Source organism: Glycine max, chromosome 5, assembly GCF_000004515.6.
Source record: "Glycine max cultivar Williams 82 chromosome 5, Glycine_max_v4.0, whole genome shotgun sequence".
NCBI lineage: Eukaryota > Viridiplantae > Streptophyta > Magnoliopsida > Fabales > Fabaceae > Glycine > Glycine max.
This window is the reverse complement of record NC_038241.2, coordinates 413,208-440,985: the sequence shown is the minus strand read 5'-3', so window position 1 is coordinate 440,985 and position 27,778 is coordinate 413,208. Positions and strand designations below refer to the sequence as shown.

The 27,778-nt window shown below is 30.1% G+C and overlaps 3 protein-coding genes across 11 annotated transcripts; all 3 read right to left on the bottom strand.

Annotated features, from left to right (window-relative positions):
* Positions 1–680: 680 nt before the first annotated feature.
* Positions 681–3,905, bottom strand: LOC100787055 (uncharacterized). Of its 2 annotated transcripts, none has more exon segments than NM_001255397.2 (6): positions 681–1,166; positions 1,658–1,705; positions 1,988–2,214; positions 2,334–2,408; positions 3,487–3,615; positions 3,724–3,894. In NM_001255397.2, coding segments are annotated over 6 exon segments (780 nt in total). In that variant the 5' UTR covers positions 3,833–3,894; the 3' UTR covers positions 681–974.
* Positions 3,906–5,152: 1,247 nt separating this feature from the next.
* LOC100500125 (sirohydrochlorin ferrochelatase, chloroplastic) lies at positions 5,153–9,350 on the bottom strand. Of its 8 annotated transcripts, none has more exons than XM_006579709.3 (8): positions 9,236–9,336; positions 8,380–8,402; positions 7,561–7,739; positions 7,224–7,463; positions 6,991–7,052; positions 6,407–6,517; positions 6,206–6,298; positions 5,153–5,475 (listed from the first exon to the last, which is right to left on the bottom strand). In XM_006579709.3, exons 3-8 carry the CDS (start codon positions 7,571–7,573, stop codon positions 5,374–5,376), a joined length of 621 nt encoding a protein of 206 aa, XP_006579772.1. In that variant the 5' UTR covers positions 7,574–7,739; positions 8,380–8,402; positions 9,236–9,336; the 3' UTR covers positions 5,153–5,373. The 8 variants fall into 8 exon arrangements, with proteins under 8 accessions (XP_006579772.1, XP_006579770.1, XP_040871765.1 ...); XM_006579707.3 differs by having other exon boundaries at positions 7,224–7,447; XM_041015831.1 differs by having other exon boundaries at positions 7,224–7,447; positions 7,561–7,774; positions 9,236–9,332.
* Positions 9,351–20,268: 10,918 nt separating this feature from the next.
* LOC100820224 (cyclin-dependent protein kinase inhibitor SMR6) lies at positions 20,269–21,354 on the bottom strand. Its single transcript, XM_006579711.4, has one exon. It carries the CDS (start codon positions 21,018–21,020, stop codon positions 20,688–20,690), a length of 333 nt encoding a protein of 110 aa, XP_006579774.1. The 5' UTR covers positions 21,021–21,354; the 3' UTR covers positions 20,269–20,687.
* Positions 21,355–27,778: the final 6,424 nt, after the last annotated feature.

The following is a 27,778-nucleotide window of genomic DNA, read 5'->3' as shown; positions in this document are numbered from 1 at the left end:
CTTAATCAACTTGGACCCTGTATTTCATCAGACACGGGGACAGGTTGGGGAGGAAATAGACCGAATTGTCTCATATTTACTTATAGGTCCAAGTCCAAGCCCATATTCAGTATTCCTCCAAACAAAACGAACACACCCAACAAATGATAACGTTTCGTCTTTAGGCCATTTTTTTGGCATTCAAGTAGTCACGTTTGGGTACGTTTTCATTTTCACAGGTGCAAGTGTTGCCGACACTTTGATCAATAATTCATCTCTTAAAATAAAATTCTAGTAGTAATTTCTTAAAAGTATTTGTTAAAAAAGAAGAGTAAAATATCTTCTTTTTTTTTGGTGAATTAAAAAAGTAAAATATCTAGTTCACCATAAAGTTCATTTTTTATTTAAATTATTAACAAATGCTCTGGAAATACTTACCTTAAAGTAATTCACTGTAAGATTATATACAAGGATAAAAGAACAAGTCTTCACATATTTTTAATTGAAAAAATATAAATTCATTCTCTCATTCAGTTAATACTTTCTTAACTCTACTATGTATATATCGGAATATTTTTTTAAAAAAAAATACCACATCCTTACTTTTGTAAAATTACACATTTTCAGATAAACTAAAACTTCAATACTAACAATTACTTTAAAATATCAAAAAGTGGCAGAGGAAGAATAGGGGCTGTGACAGAATGTTGAGATGTCGCACTTTTACAAAGATGTAAATTTTTGCATATTTGACCCATTAAACAACGAGAGGGATGACCTTATAGCCTATGCAGTTAGTATTTGACAGGCTACTTTAATTGCAAGTAATCATCAGTCCTGTCTCATTCATCATTCATCAACTCTTCCTACCCCTCATTTTCTTCTTCGATGAACAACATTGATTTTGTTGAAGCTCCAAAAGGGACAAAACCAACAGAGGCCCAACTATATAGAACTTAGAAGGAGAGCTAATTTTAAATTAGCAGGCTACCTTGTTAAGTTGTTTTCACCAAGATGCTTCCAATTCTATTTCTGACAAAAGAGAATGCTTCCCAAAATGGCAAATGAGGTATAGGCCACCAACTACCAAGAACTCCAACCAACGTGAACTTTTGATCTCTCACTTCAACATCAGCCAAGCAAAGAAGCTTATAGTCCTGCACTTCGACTTTGCTGGCGTACAGTGACTGCAGATAAAAGGATCACCAGATGTCAGAGGCAATAGTCACCCAGCAAAAAAATGTTCCTAGTTGTCGGGATCACTGAAATTCAGAGCATGAGTATGATCTTTAATGTCCTGTATTTTGATTTTGATGATGATAATCACTATAAATTCTGAGTAAAAATATGATACTTGTTTTCCCAACATAGCAGATCAACTATATCAATGCAACATCATTACATCTGAATGAATATCTGATTATAGTATCATTGGGCATGCAAGTTAGTTTGTTGGAACACGCTAACTTTAGGTTCCCCTATTTGCTTTCAGAAGGCTGCAGATAAGAAAAAATGCTGGTTTCCAGACAATAATATGTGATTAAATGCTACAGGAACTGCAAAGGAAATTCAATTACTTAACCAGTTTATCACGAAATGATATTAGAGTATAAGGGGGAAAACTGAAATAGTTTATTAGATTTCCATACATAACCAAATAAATGAGATAGCCATGCACCTTTGCTTTAAAGAATCGAGTTTCTTGGCGCATATGTTGTTGGCACAACTGCAATATAAGACATTATAAACAACACATTGTCAGTAAAATAAGATGACAAAAACATTATCAATGTTCAAAAACATATATGGTTAAGAATAAGGTCACAAAAATCATTGCCACATAACGAAAAATCAAGAGTTAACCACAGAAATATGTTGAAAGCTTGAAGCAGAAAAAATTTTAAGGTGGTTGGATTTTTTTTGGGGGGGGAATGGGGGGTGAGGGAACAAAGATAATTCAGGTACATTCTTTAGTTTACAGTGTCAGATTATTAATGCAGTATCTGACCTTATCAACAAATACATAGACAGAGAAAGGGCTGGGCTTTGTACTGAGGAGGAACAAAGTAAGTTTAATGAATAATATTGTAATTGAGTCGCCCAAGTTTGACAACACTGTAAGAAAGAAAAAAGCAGGCAGCCAAAGTTTCCTAGCCAATCTCAACAAGTGATGCACATCTATTTCCTCCTCTGAAAGGTCCTGTGATTCATGATCATCCACCAATGCATCCCCAGCTACTTGTTGCAAATAAAACACTCTTGTCAATGAAAGAAAAAGACGGCACTGAGGACAGTTACTAAGAAAATAAACAGAAAAACTAAAGTACATAATACCAATCAGATATGCAGCTCACCATCCATGGCATGAGCTATAATTGGTGCAGATGCAATTGACACACCTAAAATGCTTCCGCTGCATATGTAACTGCCTGGAATATGCACAAACAACCCCATACACGTGATTACCAACTTTCAAATCTAGCACATATCCTTTGGGTATCACTTATAATCAAATAAAGCAAACTTTTAATTTCCTGGCATTTCTAGCACCATGCTACATTGCCAGACTGAAGAAACTTGTCAAATTAAAACCATCGCATGCCTACATGTCAACCTAAACAAACCAAGCTTGTATAAAAGTTAAAAACCAATTGAAATGGTACAAAACCAAGCTTGTATAAAAGTTAAAAACCTAATAACAAGCCAAGAAAACTTCATCTCTAGGGTCAAGCTAATGGAACAAATTACTAGTTTTGCATTGTACGATTCCTATTCAATATTGTCTCTCCCTGGAAACTTCCAAATTCCTCGTAGAAATCATGAATCATATTCAATAATAAATATTATCTCTATCAAAACTTATGAAACCAAAACTTATGTATAAGCAATCCTACATTTTCTTGGAGTTTGCAGTTGGAGCTACTAGTTAGTGCACTACTTCACTGATAGAAAAATAAAATAAAAATTAAAGTAAATAATACATGCACAAACAACATAAAGAGTTTTTATCCAGTCAGCCAATAAAAAATTACCATATATGATAATTTCATATAATAATTATCTTAAAAGTCATTTTTAACATGATTTTTGATAGATTGATAGTGTAAAAACTTTTACACTGTACAAAACATTACACTCTACCTAACTATAGTGAAAAGAAAGAGCTTAAGTTCTATTCACCGTAAGTTTAAAATGTTTTACACTATCAACCAATAAGAAATGACAATGAATGCATAAATTTTAAAAGGTTTTACACTGCCAACTAATAAAAAATGAGTGTATGCATAAATTTAAACTCTATTGTAAAAATCAACAAACTTAGCGTCCACGACAAATTATGATTGGATGTTAGTGTAAAAAATAAAAAACATTTACTATGTAAGTGCATACACTGCTTTCTCCGGTGGAAATTAAACTCTAACAATTACAAAGTGGCACTAACAAGTTTTTAAGCAGTTAATTGACAATGAACGATGATGATTGGAGCAAGAGAATCAGTTAATTTACCAGAAACGCGATAACTACGGAGGTAATTAGCGGCAACGTTAAGAGGGGAAAGAAAAACGAAGGCGCGTTGGGAGAGTGAGAGTTGGAGGTTCTTCGCTTTCGCGCAAGCGAATTTGAATTTATTGTAATCTGAAACAAAAATTAAAACAAGAAATTGATAAGAAGAGAGAGAGAGAGAGAGAGAGAGAGAGAGAGAGAGAGGTGGAAATTAAAAGTAAAGAAGAAGAAGAAAGGTACCGGTGGTAGTGAGAGTGAAGTGGTTGAAGCGAGAGATTGAAGAAGAAGAAGACGAAACGCAAAATCTGTATAGATTAACCAACTTTGTAGCCTGTGTTTGACCCTTCATTTTCTTTCTCTTCTTCTTTCACTCCCTCATGCTTATGGAGCAATGGGCACTACATTACCTCCTTTATTTACCTTGTAATTAACTCTTTTTCAGGACAAACCAAATGATGAAAACTCCTCAAAGATATTTTTAAATGCCAATTAATTTTTTTTTATGTAGATCACATGTATTCTTAATTAAAAATAATCTTGTTTAAGGGTAGAATTACTATCAACAACAAAGTTATCTCTCTAACTATTTAACACGGTTGTATAGGTAGGACTCAAGCTTAAGAATTTCAATTAAGAGAAATAATGTTAATGGTATTACTTGTTACTAGTTAAAAATACATCAAAAAATTACTAACAAATTTCTAACGGTTTAAGTTTTATGTCAATAAAAAAACTTCCAATCTTAATCATAAATTATGATAGGCATAACTTTTAAATGAGTTATTAAAGTCATACATTAAAATATGTAAAATCCATTTATACATTCAATAAATAGATTATTTACTCATTTTCTAATACCTCTAGCACATCATTGATAATTATAAATATGAGGTTGGTTCAAATGAAATTAGAACTAGATTTTAAGCAATTTATTCTATTTAAATTTTATAATAGAGAAAACAAAATTAAAAAATACAGTCAAAAGAAAAGATCTTATTACAAGTGCTGAATCAAATTTTTCAATAGAGATTAATTATTAGTAAATATTTTAGATGACAAAAAAATTAGCTAAATATTTCAATAAATATTAGTCTTGTGAAAAGACAATAATGGATACTTTGTAACTAGAAATCACCGATTAGTAATACCTGACTTTAAATAGGAAAACCTCATCAACAATGAATACTTAATTACACGACCTTCACACATTAAGGTCAGGTATGTCATATTTGCTACCGTCAGAATTAGCATATAGGTAAGCCTTCAAGTAGAAAATAAGGTTAGTCTAATTATAATTAAATTTATTCATTTAATAGTTTTGAATCCTATCCTAGCTAGGCACGCTTAAAGTTTAACTTTAATCATTGACATCTCATGTTGCCTCAATTTCTCACCATTAAGGATGATATAACTTATTTTAGGGAAAGTTAATCTGAATTTATTTTAAAAAAAACATGTATTATTATAATAAAAACAATATTTGCAATACTTATTATTAAAATATTGTATTGAAAGAATATATATTATAAACAACATATATAGACTTAACAAGGTCCTTAATTTATTTGCGGTGTCGAGCAAATAAGGCAGATTCTTAATTTCATTTCATTTATTTATTTTGACACAAATCACAAATAAATAGAGAGAAAGATGGGTAGTTTCTTGATGATTTGCAAATGGGTAAGCGAAACCTCAACATTAATGTTAAATACTGATACAACTTGGAGTAAGAAACATAAACGAAGCTCCTCAAGAAGTCACGTCGAACCAAACATGAAGCAAAGTTCAAGTGCGTCGTAATAACAACTTCAGAACAGTTGCAACCCAATTTACAGATTCCTCGACTTCCAGCCTCATTTAATAGCATCCAAAACAATCTAGTTTCACAAATTAATAGAGCCTGCATTTACCAGTCCCAGAACAAACTGAACACTCATCTGCATCTCCAGCCACATGCTTTAAGCAATGTTTGATTCTATCATTCACAACATCCTGCAGCACAAGATGGTTATAGTTTAAAATGACAAATATATAATTATAATGCAAAATATCCATTATTTGGTATTTTAGTGTTGTAAACCCCCCTCCCCCTCCCCCCCAAAAACACATTGACACACTCTTTCACATACTGACGTACAGTTCTTTACAGTGAGGAACAAAGTATAGAATGTGCATAGAGGACAAGCAGCATTGAAAAGCTTCTAGTTGTGAGAGCAGAACTATATGAACCATTGCAATAGCCACAACATGGTAAGACAGGATAGTTGAGATCCTCATTCAATTAGTGTAGTCAGCTATATCCTTCTATTTGAAATCTGTGACAAGGATTGCAGTCATGGGTTATCACTTGAGAGAAGTCCCACCAAGCTGACTCCCTAAATAAATAAACCAGGTGCCTAGAGAACACTTGGCATAGGTTAAATTAATCTTAAAGAAGTAACCTAAAACCAAAGGGTTTTGTTTCCATGCCTCGCATATCGCTATGATCAAGTCAAGACTACAAAAGAAAGAACCTTCCAACCGTTAAACACACTCCAGTAGGTTTGTAAAACGTTATTTGAAAAAAAAAATATTTAAGGAATAATAAGTCAAATCAAAGCTGACCACAACAAAAATACAGTCAAACTTGAAATTTGGAAACGGAACAACTTATAGTGAGTATTTAAACAAATTCAACTCAGGATACTTAATATGAATAAAACATGCTTAAGAGAATTCATACCACAAGTAGTTCATGTAATCCAAGGGGTGCAGTTACAATGTATGACACATCTGGATGTTCCTTTGCTGCCTCTGCACTTAAGGAAGGAATATCCTGCATAATAGTGGAGTTTAATTTTTTTTTACTATTTTCTATCTTCATCAAGTCAGAATCATTTTGACAATTAATAGAAAAGTAAGAGAGAATTCTATGCAGACTAACCTGAGTCCAATGCCTTCCAGGAGAGAGAAAAAAGGGACTAACAATAATGCGATGAGCACCTTGTTCAACGCAAGATTGAAAAGCATCTCTTATTGATGGTTCTGCTAATTCCTGTAAATGTGAAATACAATTATGAAGCTTCGAGAATTTGCTCCATAGCTACAATTTTGTCATGAAATGAAAAGGCAAAGACATGGCTAGATGCACAAAGAAAATTGTGTTACTACAATTGTTATTTCTGCCATACAAATCTAGATTCCAGGTCAGACCGGGAAAGAAAGGGTAAGCAGCACAACTACATTTCGTCATGCAGGCAAATCATGTATTATTGTGCATGCCAAACAAACCAAGGAAAGTGCTAAGAACCCTAAAACAATGCCAGACTTGCTCACATGCTCGCAGGTTCTTTTTCAAGACCTAGGAAGCTTTATCCTTAAATTGAGGCAAGAGATGACAAATAGCCTATAGGCTGTAGCAGCTCAAGTATGAAGTATCTATCTACCATCATTCAGATTTCAATTTTATCTTCATATGGTCTTTAGGCACTTGACATCATGAAAATCTCAACAGATTACAGAAATTACCATATGAGCAGGTTCCACAATCTCATACCCAGTTTTATGCTTAAACATCTCCACAAATTCATCTGACATCCAAAACAAGATAACTTTTAGACATAAAATTAAAATATTCCCTAGTACATTACCAATTTTAGTAAACTCCAACCCCCCACCCCACCCACCAAAAAACTAAATAAATCACATATCAAGTTAATACAAAAACAGTGGTAATACACAAACAGATGAGTTTAGCTTACTAAGCATGAGATTTGACTCTTTGCGACGCGAGCCATGATCCACAATTATCACTGCATCTCCAAGTCCAACTTCACCAGAGTTTTCTCTGAAGCCACCATTTTGAGTGCTCAGACACAAAAATCTGCATAAATTTCTAGGCTTGGAGGAACAGCAGAGGCTATTTAAGGACTTTAAGGGAACCCAACTTGGGTTTGTTCCAATTTCACTTGCAGAAAAACTGCAACTGCAACAGAACAACGCTAATAAGAGAAAAAAGGAGAAAATTTGAGATGACGTATACAATGAAAAAGAAAAAGGGTACCCAAAAACTTAGTTGAGAATTAAAGCAAAAAGTACCTTGAGAAGGCATGAGAATGAAGTGAGAGAGATTTCACCAGCATCACTGATCACAAGAAAGTCAGCACCACTTCTACTATCAAGAGAGATGAGATACTATAGTTCTGTTCTGCTCCGTTCCTATCCAACTCCAGCCACAATTTATAGTTTCCACCAACTGATATAAGAAAAGGTGAATCCTGCAAATGGTTATCAAACCAATGACCACAATGGTCTATTAAAAAAAAGGACAATCGGACACCGCCGCATCTCACTCAAACAACAATAATCCATTTTTTAGATTTTCACTTTGTGGAAAAGTAATTAAAATCAAAATAAATAATACTATACACAAAGGACAAATTTCATTCTGATTGTCCATCCACACAAATAAACTAAGAGAACAAGAACAACCTGCTAAATATATTGACATCCAATCTCAGAATTCACTATCATTTACATCAGAAAATAAACAACCAACTCAACAATAATTGTAGGATACCAACTAGGACTCGTGTCTACAAAACACTTGAAAACAATGCTCACATTGATAACAGTCACTGTTGTAAACATGTAAACACCAAAACCCATATGCACAACCAAACCCTTATAGTCCAGAAAAACAAATAGTACAAATCAAATGCACAAATTCCAACGCGAACACAGCAGTTCATCAAAGTTATTTCTATAACTTAAACATTGAACTATAACAAAACAACAAACTCATAGTTTCAATTCAATTATGTGCTTATCTGTCATTTTTATTCAACCAAAAACTAATTTAACAAATCACCGCACATCTGACTACCATCCTCATCAGTATTGATACTTGATCCATACCTTACTAAAACCAAGTCAGAAACCTACAAAACCAAAAAAAGACTCTATTCAGTATTCACAAAGCTTAAGCTAAATTGTTAATGCACCAAGATTTATGAAACTAGCTGCAAAAAAAAAAAAAAAGAATAGAAAACCAAGAAAACTTCACATATTAAGAAGCCAACTATGAGGCAGGATCCCAAGGGTAGAGTTTAAATTTTTTATCCTCGTGTCTTGTAAACCCGACCCCAAACCTGTCCCATCTTTTGCAAGGATGGAGATAGAGGGAGCTAAACCCGCTCCCGACCTGTCCCGTTAGATTCTAATTAAACAGCTTCATGTTTCCAAGAAGCAGAAAGATGAAGGTTTTGATGGTTTATTTGTCTGTGGAGAGATAAAGAGTTTGATTCTCAAGTCTTTATTCCTGGCAACGAAACAATATAAGGAAGGAGTGGGTTGAAATATCCTCTTTCAGGGTGGATTAAGTGATGACAAGTGCTTACAAGACGTGAATCAAACAGTTGGTATGCAAGGAGAAAGGAAAAACTTTGTGAACACTGAATAAAGTCTTATTTTTGGTTTTGTGGGTTTCTGACCTGTTTTTAGTAAGGTGTGGATCAAGTATCAATGCTGATAAGGTTTCTAGTCACATGTGCGGTGATTTGTTAATTTAGTTTTTGGCTTCTTAATATGTAAAGAGACCTAACAAATTCGAATTTTCGAACTGAAAAAAAATTTGTTTCCACTAAGTATGGAACTCGATTATTATCTCAATGACTTTTCATTATTAAATTGAAGGAGAAAACATGAACGCAGCATTAGACAACGGGGAATTTTATCATCCAAAACATAGAAGGAAGAGAAAAACAGAACGAACCTGACGGTGGCAGAAAGTGGTGATTCTACTGAGAGAGGCCACGAATTGAAGGAAACAGAACGTTCAGAGATAATATACAGAATAGAGCAAGTTTTTCTTCTTCTGAATGAAAGCTAAGCTCTATTATCCAGTTTATTTATTTTTTTTAAATTAAAAATGCTTATTTTAGTTTTTTAATAAAAATTAAGCTTCTTAAATTTAATAATTTTTCAGAAATTAATAGTGTAGAAAAATTATATTCTCATCCAATTATAGATTAATATATGATAAAATTATTGATTTATATAATAATTATAAATTATTTTAATAATCATATTTTAGATTATTTATAATCATTTAATAAAAAATAACACTGAAAATCTATGAAAATTAAACTATTTATAAAAATAACTTGTTCTAATTTTTCTCTTTTAAAAAAAAATCGAACAAACTAATCATATTTAAGTCGTTCATTCATAGTGTCAATAAAAAAAAAAAAAAAGTCATTCGTAAAACTATACCTCTTCTATTTTGTGAGGGTGTTATTTGTAATTTTATATAATCGAAAACCTTTAATAGTAAAGGACTATAAAGCATGTTAGAAAAAGGGATATATGACATAAGAATTCAAGTTTTCTATGGAGTTAATATTATTTTAAAAAAATATCACTATCATGACATGACATATAAATGATGATGTGGCAATTAGCATATGGTAACAAAATTAAATTATACATTTTATCATTCAATTTTTTAAATTTCATGAATTTATCTCTTAATTTTTATATTTCCATGCATTTTGTGTCTTGTAATGTAATTAAGCAGTTTTACTTTTTTTATTTTTAAGAATCCAAGACACACATCGGAAGGTTTATAACAACACACAACATCTTATTGGACCAACTAAATTAGATCCTTTGATAATTAAACAATTTTGTTTTGAATAAACATTATAATTAAGTATTTTTGTTTTGAATAAGCATTGTTTCATTTTTGTCCAATTTCATTAACAAAGGATGGGTTTGTCTGTTACATAAGCCCGCCATTAATTTTTGATAGAATGTTTTGGACCAACCAAGCCCATTAAGTGGGTGTAACTAGGAGTTGCTATTGGCCCAGTAACATTGCTTTGGGTTCCTAACACTTTTGCTAGTGAGGGTGTAAAAAATATTATGCAATTAAGTTATGATTCTATTATTCAATATACAAAAAAATTGTAAAAAAATAATCAAACAAAATAATCATATTTAACTCATTCATTCATGATGTCAGTAAAAAAAATAAAAAAATAACTCATTCATAATGTAAAACTATACCTCTTGAATAATGTGAGGGTGTTGATATTTGTAATTTTATGTAATTGAAAACCTTTAATAGCAGAGAACTATGGAGTGTGTACCCAAAAAAAGGCTATAAAGTAATAGCATTAAATATGACACGATAATTCAAGTTTCCAAGTTTAATATCACATTAATTAGTCTTTTATCAATTATATTCTTACTTATTTTTTATCCTTAATTTACACTTACCTTTATTATAGAGTGAAAAATAGAAAGGGATGAAATAGAAAATTTTACAACTATTTTATTAGAATAAAAAAACTTATTATATTTCTTAATTTGTACAAAAAATAACCTTAAAATACACATAAAAATGAACAAGGATGGCATTTGAAAAGGCAAATATTTTCTTGTGATATGATAGAAAAAATAAAAAGAATAACAAAGATTGAAAAAAAAAATGTAAGACAGTAAAAGAAAGAAAAAACACGAATATCAAAATAGTTTTAAAAAACAACTTGTACAATTCATAGAAGGAAGAATACTATTTCTTCTTTTTTTCTTCTTCTTAATTTTAGCTTTTGCTATTTGTTTTTTTTTGTGGTAATGCACATTTTATTACTTAATTTCATTTTTTACACAAAATTTGCCACCTCGTTAGTTAATTGTCTAACAACATTAGCTTACTACTGACGTGGCACGTTAATCGTGACATGCGTTGATGACATGATATACAAATGGTGATAAGCCAATTACCATGGTAATGAATTTAAATTGTATATTTTGTCATTCGATTTTCAAATTTTGCAAATTTTATCTTAGTTTTTCATGCATTTTGTGCCTTATAATGTATAAAGCAATTTTATTTTTCTTATATTTAATTAATTTATACGTATACTTATTGTAGACTAGAAAGTGAAACAAGGAAAATAGAAAACTTCACAGCTACTTTTAGACAAAAAAATATTTTAAAATATTTCTTAATACTTATGCAAAACCTTAAACGTCATACATTCTATAACAGAGAGTATTTCATTAGAATTAAGAAAATTTCTTTCATTTCTTAATTTTTACAAAATTAAGAATTAAGTATTTGTGTCTTGAATAAGCATTGTTTGATTTTTTTCTTCAATTTCTTTAAATAGAAAGATGGGTTTATCTGTTACGTAAGCCCGGCATTAAGTTTGTTTGGGAGAGCAACGAAGCCCATGAAGGGTGAATGAGACCCAAAGTAATTGTATAGTTTGGGCCCATGGGTATCGGTTTGGGCCCATGTGAACATGGAAGTGAGTGAGGGACAATGATGAGTTGAGTGCTGTTGCTGTTAGTGTCATTATATACTATGATTGCCCTCTGCGCCTCTGCCACACCCTCATAAATTTTAATTAATGCAATATCCTAACTTTAATTCTTTCTTACTCATTAAATATGCATCTTCTTTTTTCCACCAATTGCAGCATTTCTGCCAAATACCAATTCTAGAGCGATTTGACTTTTTTTAAAACAGTTTTTATGTGTGTTTTTTTTTAAATAAAAATTTAGAAACAGAAAATTTGTATTAAACATGGAGTACTGCTATTTAATGTTTTCTTTTTCATTATTAAGAAGTATTTTTAACAGAAAATTAAAATTATTTTTAAATATTCTGTCTGTAGGAATTATACATGAAAGTTTTTAATTGAGAAGTAAAAAAATTGACTTAAAAAAAAGTTATGAAAGTGTTAAAAATGTATGGATATATTAAAAAACTTAAAAAATTATTTTATTAAATTATAAGTGTTTAATAAAATTATTTTTTAAATATTTGAAAAATATAAAATTATATAAATAAATATAAAAAAATTTAATAAACATTGAAGAACAAAAAAAGATAAATATTAAAAAATTTAAAAGTTAACATTCATAAAATACTACATACATCAAATAACATTTCATAAAATATTAAAAATTATTAAAATAATTTTCTTATCAAACAATTAAACAAGAATTAATAAAAAATTAAAAATAACTAAAATATCTTACAAAATAAATTTTTAATTAATTTTTATATGTAATGTGAGCATCTCATAATAAAATAATGCTTATTTGAGCAGGTAACATAGAATAATAGTAGAATGTACTTATACAATAATTACTCGTCACATATTTTATGTGATGTTACATACTTTATATATAAATCTATACTTTTAATATCTAATAAAATTTAAAGAAGATGATGATGATCCGGAAGAGGGAAAAAGAATCAAAGAGGGGATATCAAACAAATCATTGTTATGAGTTACGGTAGAGACTATAGAAGCTGTTGGATTATACTAACAATTTTGACGGTGAGGATAGGACGGAGGTGGGTCCCACAAAGGACAGAGGAGAGAGGGCAATTGGGTAAATTCAGACGGCATGCGATGGGAAATTTTCGTTGTTGTGGGACAGAACAGCCGCCACAGCCCGCATTTCGCGGGCTACAAACAATGTTTGTGTCTGCCTTCACAGTTTTGGCGCCAACCGACTTTGCTTCGAAATTTCACGGGCAGCTCGGGCAGGGCTGTGTGGCAGGATGTGACTGAAACCGCGTCACAGCCAAACTACTAATAATCTAATAATGCTCCAAAAACAAACAAAAGAAAAGAAAAAATAGTCAAATTTCAAAGAGAGAGAGAGAGAGTGTGTATTAGTAACACCTAACACCACCATCATGTTCACTGTTGGGGTTCCAAATTTAGAATCTTTTCATATGCTTAGGATTCCTCAGAGACCCATGTGTACGTGTCTCTAGTCTCTCTCTCTTCTTTTTTTTTTTTCATACATTGGATTCCTCCTTCTTAGCCCATTTATCTCTTTCCAATTTTTCCACCTCCAATTAATACTCCCACTCTTCCAATTATGTCCATTTTCCAGCACCCTCCCCTTTTCTTATAAGTTTATGCATGCCACACGAATCCAATTAAATGCACTATAGTACCGTATTTCAGTGTACCATATGATATCACATTGTGCTTAGTATTCCGCCGACTTGTTTTGGTTCAATATTCATACCAAAACAAAAACAAAATGGAATTAATTTTATGGGGTTTTGGATAACAACAATCAGTACCCACCCTTTCCTTTTTAATGCTTTGACTCATATAGTCCTAAGGTTCAATGAAAGAGGATTCATAGGGGTGTGGAATGTTTGTTAGTTTAGTAGTAGTAACTTTAGCTACAAGTATTGGGAGAGTAATGAAAGCATAGAGAGTATGTTTGAAAATTCCATGTAAAAAAAAATAAAAAATTGTTATGTCTGCTTTTATTCCTTAGATTTTGGAGATAATTTCAACTAAAGATGCACATAGTAGTGTAGTAGTAGTATGTAATAATTTTGCATAATGTAATGTTAAGGTGTTTTTAAAGTGTTGTATAGTATAGTATATAGGGTAGAGTAGTAGAGTTCGGACCAGGCTACAATCCGTGGTGACAAGTCACGTCATTGCTATGTGCCACTATATTGGGGCTGAGAATCCTGGCATACTGCTAAACGCTAATCAGTAACTACTGCACCCTCTGTACTTGTACATTAATTTCACCCATACCCTTTTCAAATCTCTTGTTGACATCATATACACACTTCTAGTTCATTATTTATTTACCCACCAAAATTATATACATTACATTATTACTGCTTCTATAGTACTATTTTTTATTTTATATTACTTTATTTCATTTTATAATTGTAGTTTCTCTTCGTGTTAAGTGTTAAGTGAAAACTGATACTGCGTGTGGGACTGGGGTCTGTGAAGTTGGACCATGCAGTAGTTAAATTATGTTCTCATTTAATATTCCTATAGTATTTTTGTTTTTAATAAAAAAAAAGTAAAATGAATATGACATTACTGGCTTGCAAATGGCACCATTTCAAATTTCTCCGCGTGGATCAATCATTGAAATTATAAGTAAAATGTAATTAAATTACAAGCCATTAATTGGCTCATGAGTATAGTTGTTAATGTTTTATACTTTAATTTTCATTTATCACATTAAGTATATTTTTCTTACATAATATAAGAAAATGTTAATCAATATTCTTAAGAATTAAAAATAATATTTATAAAAAAATATTGATACACCCTATAATAGTTTTAATGTAATTTTAAAAATAATATTTATGAGTTTCTAAATCAATACTACACTACTATTGATTAAAAAGAGGTTAGAATATATATATATATACAGAGAGAGAGAGAAAAAGAGGACGCATCACTGTGAATGATTATCTTTTATGATATTTTCTTTTAAAAAATAAGGGGGTTTGTTTAATATTTCACCTTCAATTCCTTAGGAATGATTCTATGAGGGGGGGAGTGGAAATAGAATTACCTCCTAATAGTTAGTCCAAATCTAAAACATGCAAAGTCCATTGTAATTTTTGCTAACATTTACATGACAAATAAGTAACCAAGAAAACGGTGAAACTTTTGCAAGAAGGAGGTATTTTTATTTTTTAAAAATATTTATTATACGATATAGGGATTGTTAAGGATATAACTATTCAAAAAAAAATGATCAAGTTATTAGTTAGTTGTCTATATTTTTTAATTTATCCCCTTTTATCTTTATTTTTTAGTTAAATCTCAATAGCTTTTTTAATTTTTCAATAATTTTATATTACAATTTAAGTTATTTATTGTAAATTTAAAAATAATGTATATATTCAAAAAAATATTTATTATGAATTTTAATTATAATATAATTTATATGATTAAAATTATTTATTTATTATAAATTATAATTATATAGCAATAAACATATATTTTAGACATACACAAACCAAAATACAAGTTCATACTTATATTTAAAGAATTTAATTAATTATATATGTATTGTTAATGTAAACATTTTCACATAAATATCCGATAGGAATTTATCTTACTCACATCATATTAATAAATAGGATAATGTGGTGAAATAATCAAATCTTATTGTATATTTTTGTTTAAATAAATTATGTGATAGCGTACGTATATAAATTAAATTCTAATTTAGAGATAATTTTACTTTATCTTTTTTATTTGTGACAAATAAGAAGCTCTAAGTTCCATAGTTACAAACATTATGAATATAGGCAACTCCAACATATCTTGCAACACAAAATAACCACAGCCTCGAGGAAGAAGATCCAATAAATGTAATTATTTTAATGTAAATTATTTTTAAATTCACAAGTTTTTTAAAATTCAGTTCTCTTAATATTAAATAAACCGATTCTTAAACTATTATTCTTTTTGGATAGTTAATTAATCAATATAGAACCAAAGATGCACTTTCCTCAACCTGAAACCCTAGAGCAAAAACACAAATGAGATTAGGATAAATAATAATAGGATTTAATGTTCAATCCTTCTCATAAACATCATAGCATAAGTCCATTAAGTATGACTATAATAAAATAGTAGAGGTTGGGAAACAATCTTAATCATAAATACCAATGTATAATGCTTAATCCCATTTGTTTCGAATGGTGGGGTTACACCAGAAGTTGGGAGGAAAATTTTGTTCAACAATGGTCCACATGTGCTTTTTATTTTTGATTTTTTGTCTTTGGATATATTTTGAGTCCCCACAGAAGAATTTATAGCTTGAGGACATATATCTCCAAGAACTAGCTAGTTAAGAGCGTTCACAATATTGACAACCACTAACTCGTGTCTCAGGATATATGTAGCTAACTGCAAAAACAAAACTTCAATCAATGATATTGATGGACACTATAACTCAGGAATTGTATCTTTGACGAAAATGACTGCTTGGTTAGTTCCAATTAGGAAAAGAGAAATCGAAAGCTACAAAAATGTTCCTTTCTAATTTATCCGATGAAGATCGATCACCTAGTCTGAAAACATTCACACACGTGTCCTAGTTGATTTTCTGCTGTGTCCTTGTATGTATCAAAGTCACTAATAATGCAAAAATAAGAGCATTTAGCCTATGTCTCTCATAATTTAGTCAGAATTGATTTTTAATACGTACATTTTTAAAATACTAGTAATTTTAATTCATTTTTTTTTTAAAAAAAGTGATAGATTTCGTCCCTGGTTATCAATCAAGGACAAAAATTACATTTTAGAAATACTTAAAGTTGATAAATTAAGTCGTTCAATACTAATATATAGTAATATCATTCAACCAGGTTAGGCTGATCAAATTTCGTTTAAGAAATTAGCTTGATTTTTTTTTTATTTGTAAAAATCAAAGATAAATACCAGGAATTTTTTAACAACTCGCGTACAATCAATTCTCTTGTTATCTAACTCGACTTTAATTATAGATGGTTCGAGTAGGATTCAAATAACAACTTTACATAACCTATCATTTTAAATATATAGAAACTGTCGCAACCCCAGTTATCACATGAACTAAAATTAATTTTTTCAAAATTCCAACGGATCTAAAACACATTTTACCCAACATTTAAATGTAAGTCATATATTGCTTTTAAAGTCCATCTTAAATGCAAATCAACCCAATGGAAGAAGCAAAACTGAGAATTATTATTGTTTTTTTTTTTAAGAATGAATTATTTAATTTGTTTCTTAAATTGAATCGGAGAATGTAGATTTGCCTATGCTTTTACAAGTGATATAGTAACTGCTGACATCATGGCTGCAGGCACTAGCTATTTTGTAGACTTAACTGGAATTTAAATTAAGGTAAATGATTTTGACAAGCAGCAGCAGATTTATGTTGTAAACGCTATATAAGGGATCCTAACTAATTTGGCCTGTTACTAAGAATGTGATTTCATAAATAAATATATATAACAAAAACAAAAACAAGGAGTTGCTTCCTGGAAGGAAGCAAGGGCCAAAGTCAAAACTAATATGGAAGAGATTTTTGATTTTTGATTTTTCCTAATAGGAAAGCATCAGGTGGTACCCATTTAGGTCATCATGGTAGAAACTCCATCGCAAATCCAATTCTAAAATGACCACAATGTGACAAAGTAAGAGGAGCTATCTAAAATGACCACATTTACTACAACTTTAGTGTGTGCTTTCTTAAAAGGATCCTAATCCCTAGAAAAGCCTTTCTTATTATTCAACACCAAATAGAACCTCAGATTAGGTAAGCTTTATCATCATCGCCCTTTAAACAAATCCCTTGGTCATGTAAACCGTATCCTCTCTACTCCTTAAACTAATTAAGGATTCGGGTACATGATAGGAACATGCCCAAAAATCTCATCCACAAAAATCACAAATCTAACACCAAATATCAACAAGAGCGTCAATGATATTATATGCTATATGCTTAAACCATTCCTTTTGGAATAGTAACAATTGCATAGGATTCTAATCATCTAATGTACTTCCCTTAATTATTTCCACTTTTAATAATCTAAGGGGTGTTATGAGGGACTTGACCTTGTTGGCCGTGGTGTGCAAGGGCAAGCTAAAGTGGGTGGGGCATAGAAGAAGTTAAAGCAAGAGTGGCAGAGGGTGTAAAAGGTACTTGGGGACTAATGAGGTTGGAAGGGATTGATTTTAATTTGTCACGGTCTATCAATTTGTGCAGCATCTTAGCCGTTGAAAAGATTTTTCTTTTACATGGGTAAGGCATCTTTAGGCTGGTTAGAGAGACATTTTGACCCCTCCTATGTACACAATACACGCTTGTGTTTATGACTTTTGTGTATGGGGCATAGTGGAGAAAAACTATTTGAGTTGAAACCTAGGAGCCCCAAGAAGTGGAAGGAGTACGACTCTTAACTTGTTTAATGTTGTAATTTCTATATCTATTTATATTTTTCTTGTCTTCATTCTTTCCTTTTCATTGTATTTATCTTAAGGTTCTACTTTCTATACTAATTTTATACCCAATTTTCATGTTTCTTTTTGTTTTCTTCTTATCTATCTTTCATCCTAGCTAAAACATATATATATCCTAAGAATTGTGAAAAAAAACAAACAGAATCATTTTTCAAGGGTAGAGATTAAAGAAGTTGCAATCTAAGATTGAGAAAGTAAAACCCTTTTACATTTTTTTACTGAAACTTGCACTTAGAATTAGTGTTTCTCGAGTTTAAAAAAGTTGTGCTTGTAGAGAAATTAAAAAAAAATATGCGTGACTAAAATTATATTAAAAATCTTAACATATTTGTATGGCCTTTAGTTCCGTAACCAGGCTACTGGATGCAATTGCATGACTTTTGAACCCATGTAAAGAAAGACTTCAAAAATGACATCGAAAGAAATTGAGAAGAGAAATTTGTAATAAATATATCTAAAAATGTGTTCTTTAATTTAACTAAATATTATCATATAATTCATATGATCAACTTTAGTTTAGAATAAAATATCCAGTTGAATCGAAAAAACATCAGATACACCTAAATCAAACACATCTTTCCATCATGTATTTATATATATTAAATAATACGTCTCAACCTTTAACATGTATAAACAACAAATATCATTCAATCGTGATTATCACCACTAAATTCACTTAAGGATAATCACTTAATTAAAAGTATCAAAGTATAATTAAAGAGAATATTACACAACTAATAATCAAAATGTAATAAACTTATAGAGTTCAGGTCCAACCAGGTTAGTTTAAAAAAATGTGAATCATCAGTTAAAAAGACCGATTCATTCTCATATACTCATTTTATATCATTAATAGCTCTAACTTGTATCCTCACTTGAACCTTAACCACAATAGACATGCACCCAAGAACTTCAATAAGAAACAATAGGTAAAATACCCTTCACCACAATAGACCTGACCCTTTAGCAAAAACATAAGTATCCAGTTTATTTGTAACAGAAACAATATGAATTTAACTTAGTTGATTGAATAAGATATATGAATATTATAAATCTCCCGATATTATCTTTGATTCTTACAAATAAAAAGAAATAAGATTTTTGTCTTTCAATATTGTTTGTTTTAAAGTATTTGGATTTGTTTATTTGTGTTTGAAACAACTTTAAAAAAAATTTAAAAAAGAATCAGTCATTCCTTAAAACTGAACAAATAACCAGTTTCTGGTGGGATTTCCTCAGTATATTTGAGGTGAGAGTAGGAGGGAAACTAAAGAGAGAAATATAATTTGAGGCAAAGAATAGAGTCAGAAAAAAGCTTCTTCTGAAGACGGATTTAGATTTTAGAGTAACAGGGCCCGGCATGTTGCATTAGTACACATGCAGGGGATGCACAATTTCATGAAAAAATTTGTTATACTCTGAAAGAGAAACTTTTAGTTGCCAAACAAACAAAAACTCCAACTTATGCACCCATGTGTGTTTAACAGTTTCACATTAAGCAAACCAAACTGGGACATAGATATTAGGTACCAGTTTTTGGTTTAATAGACACTATGTTCACCTAACAATTAGGTATCCAGCAGCGACAGCAAAATAGATTGAGCAACAAAAGTAGAGAAAACCAACCAACCTATCCCAAAAACGGAAACAAAAGCTGCACCACACTACACCACACCCTCTTCAAAAGGCTAAAAATTGCACTAGAATATAGAATCGTCATTCACAACACAAAAGTATGAATCAACACTGCACTTAAAAAAAAAAAGCACGCAAACCCAAAACACCACACTAGCTATGTGTCAACCCTCTCTCACATAGGAATCACAAGATTTCAGTTCTCACCCAAATATGAGCAAAATCTCAAAATAAATATTTAAAGCTTCTCATTAATAATTTAAATAAAAAAAACAGAACTAAATAAACTACATAATAGCCTCTAATCAAAATTATAAAAAAAAACTACTCTACTCCTTTCTAACTTCTAAATATCATAAGTTTTTTTTTCCTTCATACTTTATACACAAGTTCTTGTTCCTTTTGCGAGGAAAAGAAGAAAGAGCAACAACCAGCATTCAGAACAAAAATTTGACCCCTATGCTATAAGTAATTCCAACCATTCATGAAGTCACGGACACATACACAATTTATCCTGTATGTGCAACTCATATAACGAGCACATACATAATTTGTTTGTGTATGTGCACGTAATATTAACTATTGATTTTTCCATCAACGACTGAGATTACTTACTTTATACTATATGAGACCCTATGAAACAAATTGCTCACTTTAGAGGAACCAAATTTCCAAGACCAAATACAAGTACACCCCAATTCTTCTCTTCTAAAACCTTGTTTTGTTGATGTTGTTGTTAGTTGAATGAGGTGGAATCATTCATTTGGCTTTCTCAACATGGCACTTGAAGACACTTTCCAAATCAGGAGGTGTGAAGAACTCTCTCACACCGCCGCCGCCGCCGTTACCACACCTCGACGGCGGTGGTCGGCGTTTCCTCGGCGCCGGCGGGCACGGCAACTTTTCCGGTATCCTCGCCTCCTTGGCAGTCGGCGTCGTGGAACGCGCTTCTTCTTCTTCGTTCTCAGCATCGCCGCCACCGCTGCCGCCGCCAACGCGCTTTGTGTTGATGGGTTTGAGCGAGCGAACACCGATTCCGGCAATTACCCACTTCTTGGATTCCGATTCTAAGTCCGAATGCGAGAACCCCATGTCGGAAAAAAAGAGGGAAGTGAAGGAACCTTGTGTGAAAGGTTTCAGCTTTGTGGTTGAGGAATGAAGGAAGAGGGAATAAGAGAAAAGGGTTAGAGAAAGAAAGATTGAAACTTTAAAGGTTTTTTGAGGGATTGAAGAGAAGAGAGGGAATAATAAAAGGGTGTGTTTGTGTGTTTGTTTTGAGTTTGAGGATTTTTCGTGGGAAAATATGAATTTTCCCAGAGAGAGAAAAAAAGAAAAAAGGAAAGAGTGAGAGAGAGAAGGGGGTGCCCGGGGTTTTTACGGGCAGAGGGAAAGGAGTGAAGGTGTGGTTTTGGCGCCAAAATTTCATTGGTTTGGGCAGCAACGGCTCTTTTTCCCGCCTTTAGTTTTCGGGGTATGGAATTTCCTGTTTTGACCTTGGGTTTTTTGTGTTTATTTTTATTAAATAAGTTTTTTCTGGGGACTGGTGTTGTTTCTGCAGACAGTCTGGGCACGAAGACCGGCGTGGCAGAGAAGAAGGGGGGATCCATACGACGTCGTTTCTGCGGCAGATAACGTACTCTTGGTGTGGACCCGGCCAAATATATTAATTAATACTAATATTATTTTAGATAAAAAAAAAGGTTACAGTGCTTTATTTTTGTCAACAAGGATATTCTTTGGTCGAAATATGCGATAAAATTTATGATCATGTTATTTATTAATTATGTTATATTATATTGTTATGTGTTTAAATTAATTCTGAATTTTTAAATGATTTTAAGTTAAAGTAATTTTAAATAATTCTTACATTAAATAAAAAATTGTACTTGCATAAATTGTTTTAGTTTAAAATAAATTTTAACAGAAATTAATTTAAGATACATTTGGGTACCAGAAAAAAATAGTTTTCTGAAAATCTAAAATTGAAAATGTTTAGTTTTTAAAAAAAAATAATATTTTTTAAACCATGTTCTTCATAAAATTGTTTACATGAGGAGAAAGGAAACCAGCTTTTATGAGTTAAAAAATCATTTCACTAAAAACATTACATAACTCTTATTTGATTATTTGACATAATAAATTATTAAATTTTATGATAAAAACATTATATTTTATTGGTATTTACAACAAAATTTATATAAGTGTTTTAAAGATATTTTATTACCAATAAAAAAAATAGTTATTTTTAAAAATCATAAGTTTTCTCATTTGTGATTCTAAAAAATCATGATTCCCAAACATAAAAAAAAAATTCACTTATATCATATGTCTCCTTAATTTAAGATTAATTTTCCAAAGGATCAACCAAAAGATAGACCGTATCATTGAATTACACATGTTCGTGCTCACCAACTATAAAATCCAATCACTCCATTCAATGCAAAAGATTTCGTGTCGAAAAAAATGATGAAATTTTTGTTTTTAAAAAAAAAAGTTTTACTTTTTTCAGAGTTTGGAGGAGAAAACATACATTAAATTGGGATTGTTTTGGTTGATATTTGTTATTGCCAAATGTGCATAACGAAGAAAGAAATCAAGCCAATAGGTTCTTCCACGAGTATTTTTCTTTTCTTTTTGGGGCATGAAGAGCAACAAGCATGATAAACGTAGTATATGTAATAAGAAATTTAAATAAGTCAAAAATAAAATAATATCTCCAGAAAAAGTCATTAGGATAGAAGAAACAGATCAAACAAACAGTTATACGGATAATGTTGGCTCTATGAGAAATGACAAGGTTCTGAAAAATACCAAATGAGAGTGGATCAAATCATTTTAGTTCAATTATTTATTCAATAAATCATTAACATGCTTACAATGTTTAGCTTATGCTCTCAATTGTTTTCCTAATTAATTTAAAATCTATAAAGAAATTTATCATTTAATCCAGCACTTAACTTATGTTAATAATTTTTGCCACTTAACAAATAGACAATGGTTTTCCAAACTCGATTAATATATTTTCACAAGATTTTCATATTGCTCTAAAAAAATGAGATTTGGGAAGATAATGACGTAGATATCCCCCCTCCCCCATAAAACTTACTCATAGGCTATATGTTAAAAAGCTAATTAATAGATGAAAATTGTTAAAATAACTTATTGATTCACAAGTATTTAGTAAAAATATATACTTTTTGAAAAAATAAAATGATAAATAAATATATTTATGTAACATATTAATATAAACTTTATTTTATTTGTAAAATATATATTGGTTTATAATTTTAGTTTTTGATTAATTTTAAACACTTGTAATTTTTTTATTTATAGATCAATTATTTAGATTATATATTTTACTTTCAATAATTATATTTTTTTTACATATTGTGTTTTTTAATATTCATCTTATATTATATTCTAAAATATTTTCAATCAAATTTATCATAAAGTAAAAAATGATATATTTTAACATTTTCACTAAATAATCCAAACCAATATATGCTAAATTTGTTGTTATTTATTTTTTCTATTAATATAAAACATGATATGAATAAACAATACTAGAGAATTTAAACCACTGAAAATAATTATATAAATAATAATTTATCAAACACAAGTCATAAGATCATCAAGCATGTAAATCAATTGACATGAAGTTATTTCAATTTAACTAGAAATTTTGAGGAGTTCAAATTTTTTATATATATTTTACATGTATTAAATATTTAAAAGAAAAAATTTATTATTCATAATAATCTTATCCAATTTGAAAAAAAAAACATTATAATAAATAATACATATAACCCTAGACAAACCATAAGATATATATGCATTTTGTGTAGAGTTTCAAAAAGTACAAAGAATGAGGGACTCAAATATATTATAGTGAGTAATCCTAACACATAATATTGCAAAGACTATGGCATATGTACAAGCTAGCATGACAAGGATTAACTGGCTACATATTATCATGTAGATAGAAAGAATAATCCTAACTCAAATTGACCATTAGCATGATTTTTAAATATCATACTCCAATGAAAACAAATGGGGGGCCCTTATATTATATGGTCACGTTTCTATAAATTAATTTGGTGGCCCATAGATATATTCCATGGATGATACGCAAGAGCTGAAACACCTCCTGCAACCACAACAGTTGCTGACAAAGCAAGTGGTACAATGCAACCCATATATCCCAACGTGATCTACGTACTGCTTAGATGATGCAATAGGGTCAGAAGCTATGGTAGCATACAAAAAGGGTAAACTCATGACGCACAAAGAGGCTAATAAAACCTCTCAAATATTATAAATTTGATAATATTTTCAATTTCTACATATAAAAATAATTTCTTAATTAGCATCCCTTCCTTGTGTTAGATCAAGGTCAAGCATTCATGTTACAAACGCCTGAAACTACATTAGTTTATTAAATAAAATAAAACGTGGAATTGTAACTGTTAGCTTTTAATTTCTTTAAATGTGAGAAACAACATTGCAAATGTATAACCAAATGCCGTGTAAGTGTGTACGTTGGATTATTAAAAGTACATTCAAATACTAGATAATATGATTTAGTGTGTGTGCTTAGATAATTATATGCACATCTCCAATTACGCACTATTTTTTTCAGGACACATATGGAGAAAATATATATGTAAAAACTACTCTTTGTAACTTTGGTTGGATGTGGATTCATTTAGAGTTACTAATTAAACACGCGGTGAAGACAAGTATTTAATTTTGAATTAAAGTACTTTTATATAACTTTTATATAACTTAAAATTTTATATTGGATTTTTACTATTAACTTTTTTTAAAATAAAAATACAAACATAAATCACATCATTTCTAAATCAATTTTAATCAAAATTAATTTTAATTATAAATATTCACTCAAACATACACTTATGCTTTGTTTGAAATTTTGCAATACATGTGGGAGGATATATAGAGGATGGACGAAATGAAATTTCTAGCTCCTGTAATCCGTTTGATATGGTAGAGGAAACGCGATTTGTGTTTTATCCTTAGTTTTGTACACTTTTTCTTTTGTTTCTTCCACTTTTTATATAACCAGAATAGGAGGATTTTTTTTTTTAACTTTCTTTCATTTTATTTTCTTTTATACTATCTTATAAAATCATCTCACTTTTTACTTTTTTTATCCTCTTTTCTTTTTCACTTTTACCCTCTAAATTAAACACATCGTTAACATCGCAGGTGAAGAAAGCCACTTCGAGTAAGCCATCACCTCCAAAAAATGTCAAACGTGAGAAGAAAAAAAGCAACAAAAAGTAACCATGGCACTGTATATATTGTGGAAATAATGAACCAGATATTTTAGTACGAGTCTAGTTGGATGGTTTATACAGATATTTTTTTTAATCATATTATTGTTGGTAAAAAATATTAATAACTAATTTTCTTTAAAAAAATTGATTGATTATTGTTAATGGAGTTTTATTTTCTTAATTACTTTTTTTTTCATCTTTAAACGTAAAATCTTACTTAAAAAATCGAGTTCAATATCATTTAAACAAACTACATATTAATTTATCCAGTTTGATATTTGGATGAAGTAGCCAGCCATGTTAGCCCCCACAACACATAATTGCCGTGGCGTACCAACCAATACATATATATACACGCATACTGTGGAGAAATGCTTGTAAGTTGTAACATGTTATTTAATAACTCTCATTTAATATTTTAGGTGAAATTTTACATGAACTCACTCAATAATATACAGGCAACGTGTAAGCTACTCAATAGTAAAAATGGAGTATCAAACCACAAGCTAACTAATGTAGATTCTTGGATATATATATATATATATATATATATATATATGTTCTTTTTTATTGAACGACCTAGATGTCTGGCCTATAAGGTCTGTGTGTTGGTTATGAAAATTACAACTTAATTAGTCTCCACGTACATGAGGGGAGTTTGGTGTATTTACGAAAGCACCACCTTCAATAATCAATATTTGTCGTGGACATCATGGTCTTTCTCCTTTACTTTTCCTCTCATGCATCATTTCAATTTTTAGTCGAATACCCGTTTATTTACTTCTTTCATTTTTGGAGATGAGATCATGAAGTTCATTACTTGATTTAGTGTCGAGCAGGGTTGTGACTGTCTCAAGGTATTTAGTTAGCATATTTTGATGAAGGTATATTATGTATACATAAAGAAAAAATAATTAAATTATATTAATGTAACTTTGATAATTATTATATTATTTTTATAATTTGATATATAATGTAATTTTTATTTATCAAACTATTGAATTATATCTATATATTATTAAGATTGTTTATGTCAAAATTAAATAATAAAAAAATAATCAAATGATTCATATTTCAATATATTTTGAAATATTTATATTATGCCGATTTTAATTTATATAAACGAGATAATAAATGATTTTTTATTAATATGAAATCTTACATGTTATTTTTCATCCTAATTATTCATTTTCTTAAAATCTCATAGTTAAGATTAACTGCTTATTACAATCATTATATTGCAATAAAAAAAAATGACGAACAATAACTATTTGTTGGGCCAATCTGGTTTGGCATTTTTTTTTGTCGATTGGATCAAGGTCTTCAACTCACTCTATTTTGCCTACCAAAAAATGGATTGAGAAAAAAAAAATGAGGCCAGCCAACTTGCTAACTTGTTTTGTATTTTAAAAAATTAATATTTATTTTGATATTTTATATAAATTATTATTTTTAATTAGTTTATTTTTTGTATAAATATATTCAAAATTTCAGGTAATGCATTTAATTTTCTTAGTAAGTATTTATTATTATTTATACAAGATAAAATTAATTAAAATCAATTAAAAAAATATATCTTATTTATTTATTTTTAATATTTTAGTTTTGACGACTCAATCAGTCAACACTAAAAAAAAATAGATAGACTATCACTTTCAACTCATATACGAAATGTGGGACGGGACGAATTGACCCATTTTTTAAGTGTTGGTGGGGGGCAGGACCGGCTAACGTTTTTTCACCCCTAGCTACAGTAAGAAATTACTAATCAGGAATGTAAATTTTTATTTGAAAGACTAATCCAGAAATGTAATTTTTTAGATTAGGTGCAGGAAATAATTATGGGAGTGCAGGAAGCAACTGCCACAACTTCTTAGCTTGTAAGTAAAAATGACACCCAAATATTTGTCAGCCAACGGCAGAAGAGTCCAGCAACTAACACATGAAGCCTTAACCCACAAAATCCAAGTCCGCTTTACTTAAACGCTGGTACGAATAGCAAATTGAGTGGAGTTTAGATTATGTAGAACATTAGTTTAAGTTTTTATTTTTTCATGCTAATTAAGCTCTATTCGTTTTAAAATAAAGTAAATTTGTTTTTTTTTTTCAATTTTCTTCTGCATAATTTTTTTTACTCAAAATCTTTACAATTTAAATCAATTAAATTGTCTTCTATTAAAAACTCAGTAACCAAAACATCAAATTTAACTCAATTATATATAAAAAAAAATCTCAAGACTTCCTCTCTTCAAGCCTCAACTTGACATCTTATCAAACCCTCAAATATATGGAAAGTCATAATGTAAGTTTTAAATAGAAGAAAATCAATAAAGAACTAAAATTGCTTAATTTTAAAAATAGACTCAATTATTTTTAAAACGAACTGGAGACACAAAACATGTACACAGTTCAATTAAGAACTTATATAATTAAGCTTATAATTTATTTTATATCTGCAAGAAATACGTGTCCCCTGGAGAAAAAGCTAAAACGAGAAAGCCATATTATATATTACAAGTTACAACCAACTCCTATGTTTATCTTGGATAC

Coding starts and splice junctions, on each gene's coding strand:
- LOC100787055 (XM_014775327.3), bottom strand. CDS start 3,832: ATGAAGGGTCAAACACAGGCTACAAAGTTGGTTAATCTATACAGATTT. Junction 2,218..2,333: donor TATAGCTCATGCCATGGATG/GTGAGCTGCATA, acceptor ATTTGCAACAAG/TAGCTGGGGATGCATTGGTG. Junction 1,167..1,657: donor CTCGATTCTTTAAAGCAAAG/GTGCATGGCTAT, acceptor TTTTATCTGCAG/TCACTGTACGCCAGCAAAGT.
- LOC100820224 (XM_006579711.4), bottom strand. CDS start 21,020: ATGGGGTTCTCGCATTCGGACTTAGAATCGGAATCCAAGAAGTGGGTA.
- LOC100500125 (XM_006579708.3), bottom strand. CDS start 7,604: ATGCTGGTGAAATCTCTCTCACTTCATTCTCATGCCTTCTCAAG. Junction 7,448..7,560: donor CATTCTCATGCCTTCTCAAG/GTACTTTTTGCT, acceptor GTTCTGTTGCAG/TTGCAGTTTTTCTGCAAGTG. Junction 7,053..7,223: donor AGAGTCAAATCTCATGCTTA/GTAAGCTAAACT, acceptor TTTGGATGTCAG/ATGAATTTGTGGAGATGTTT.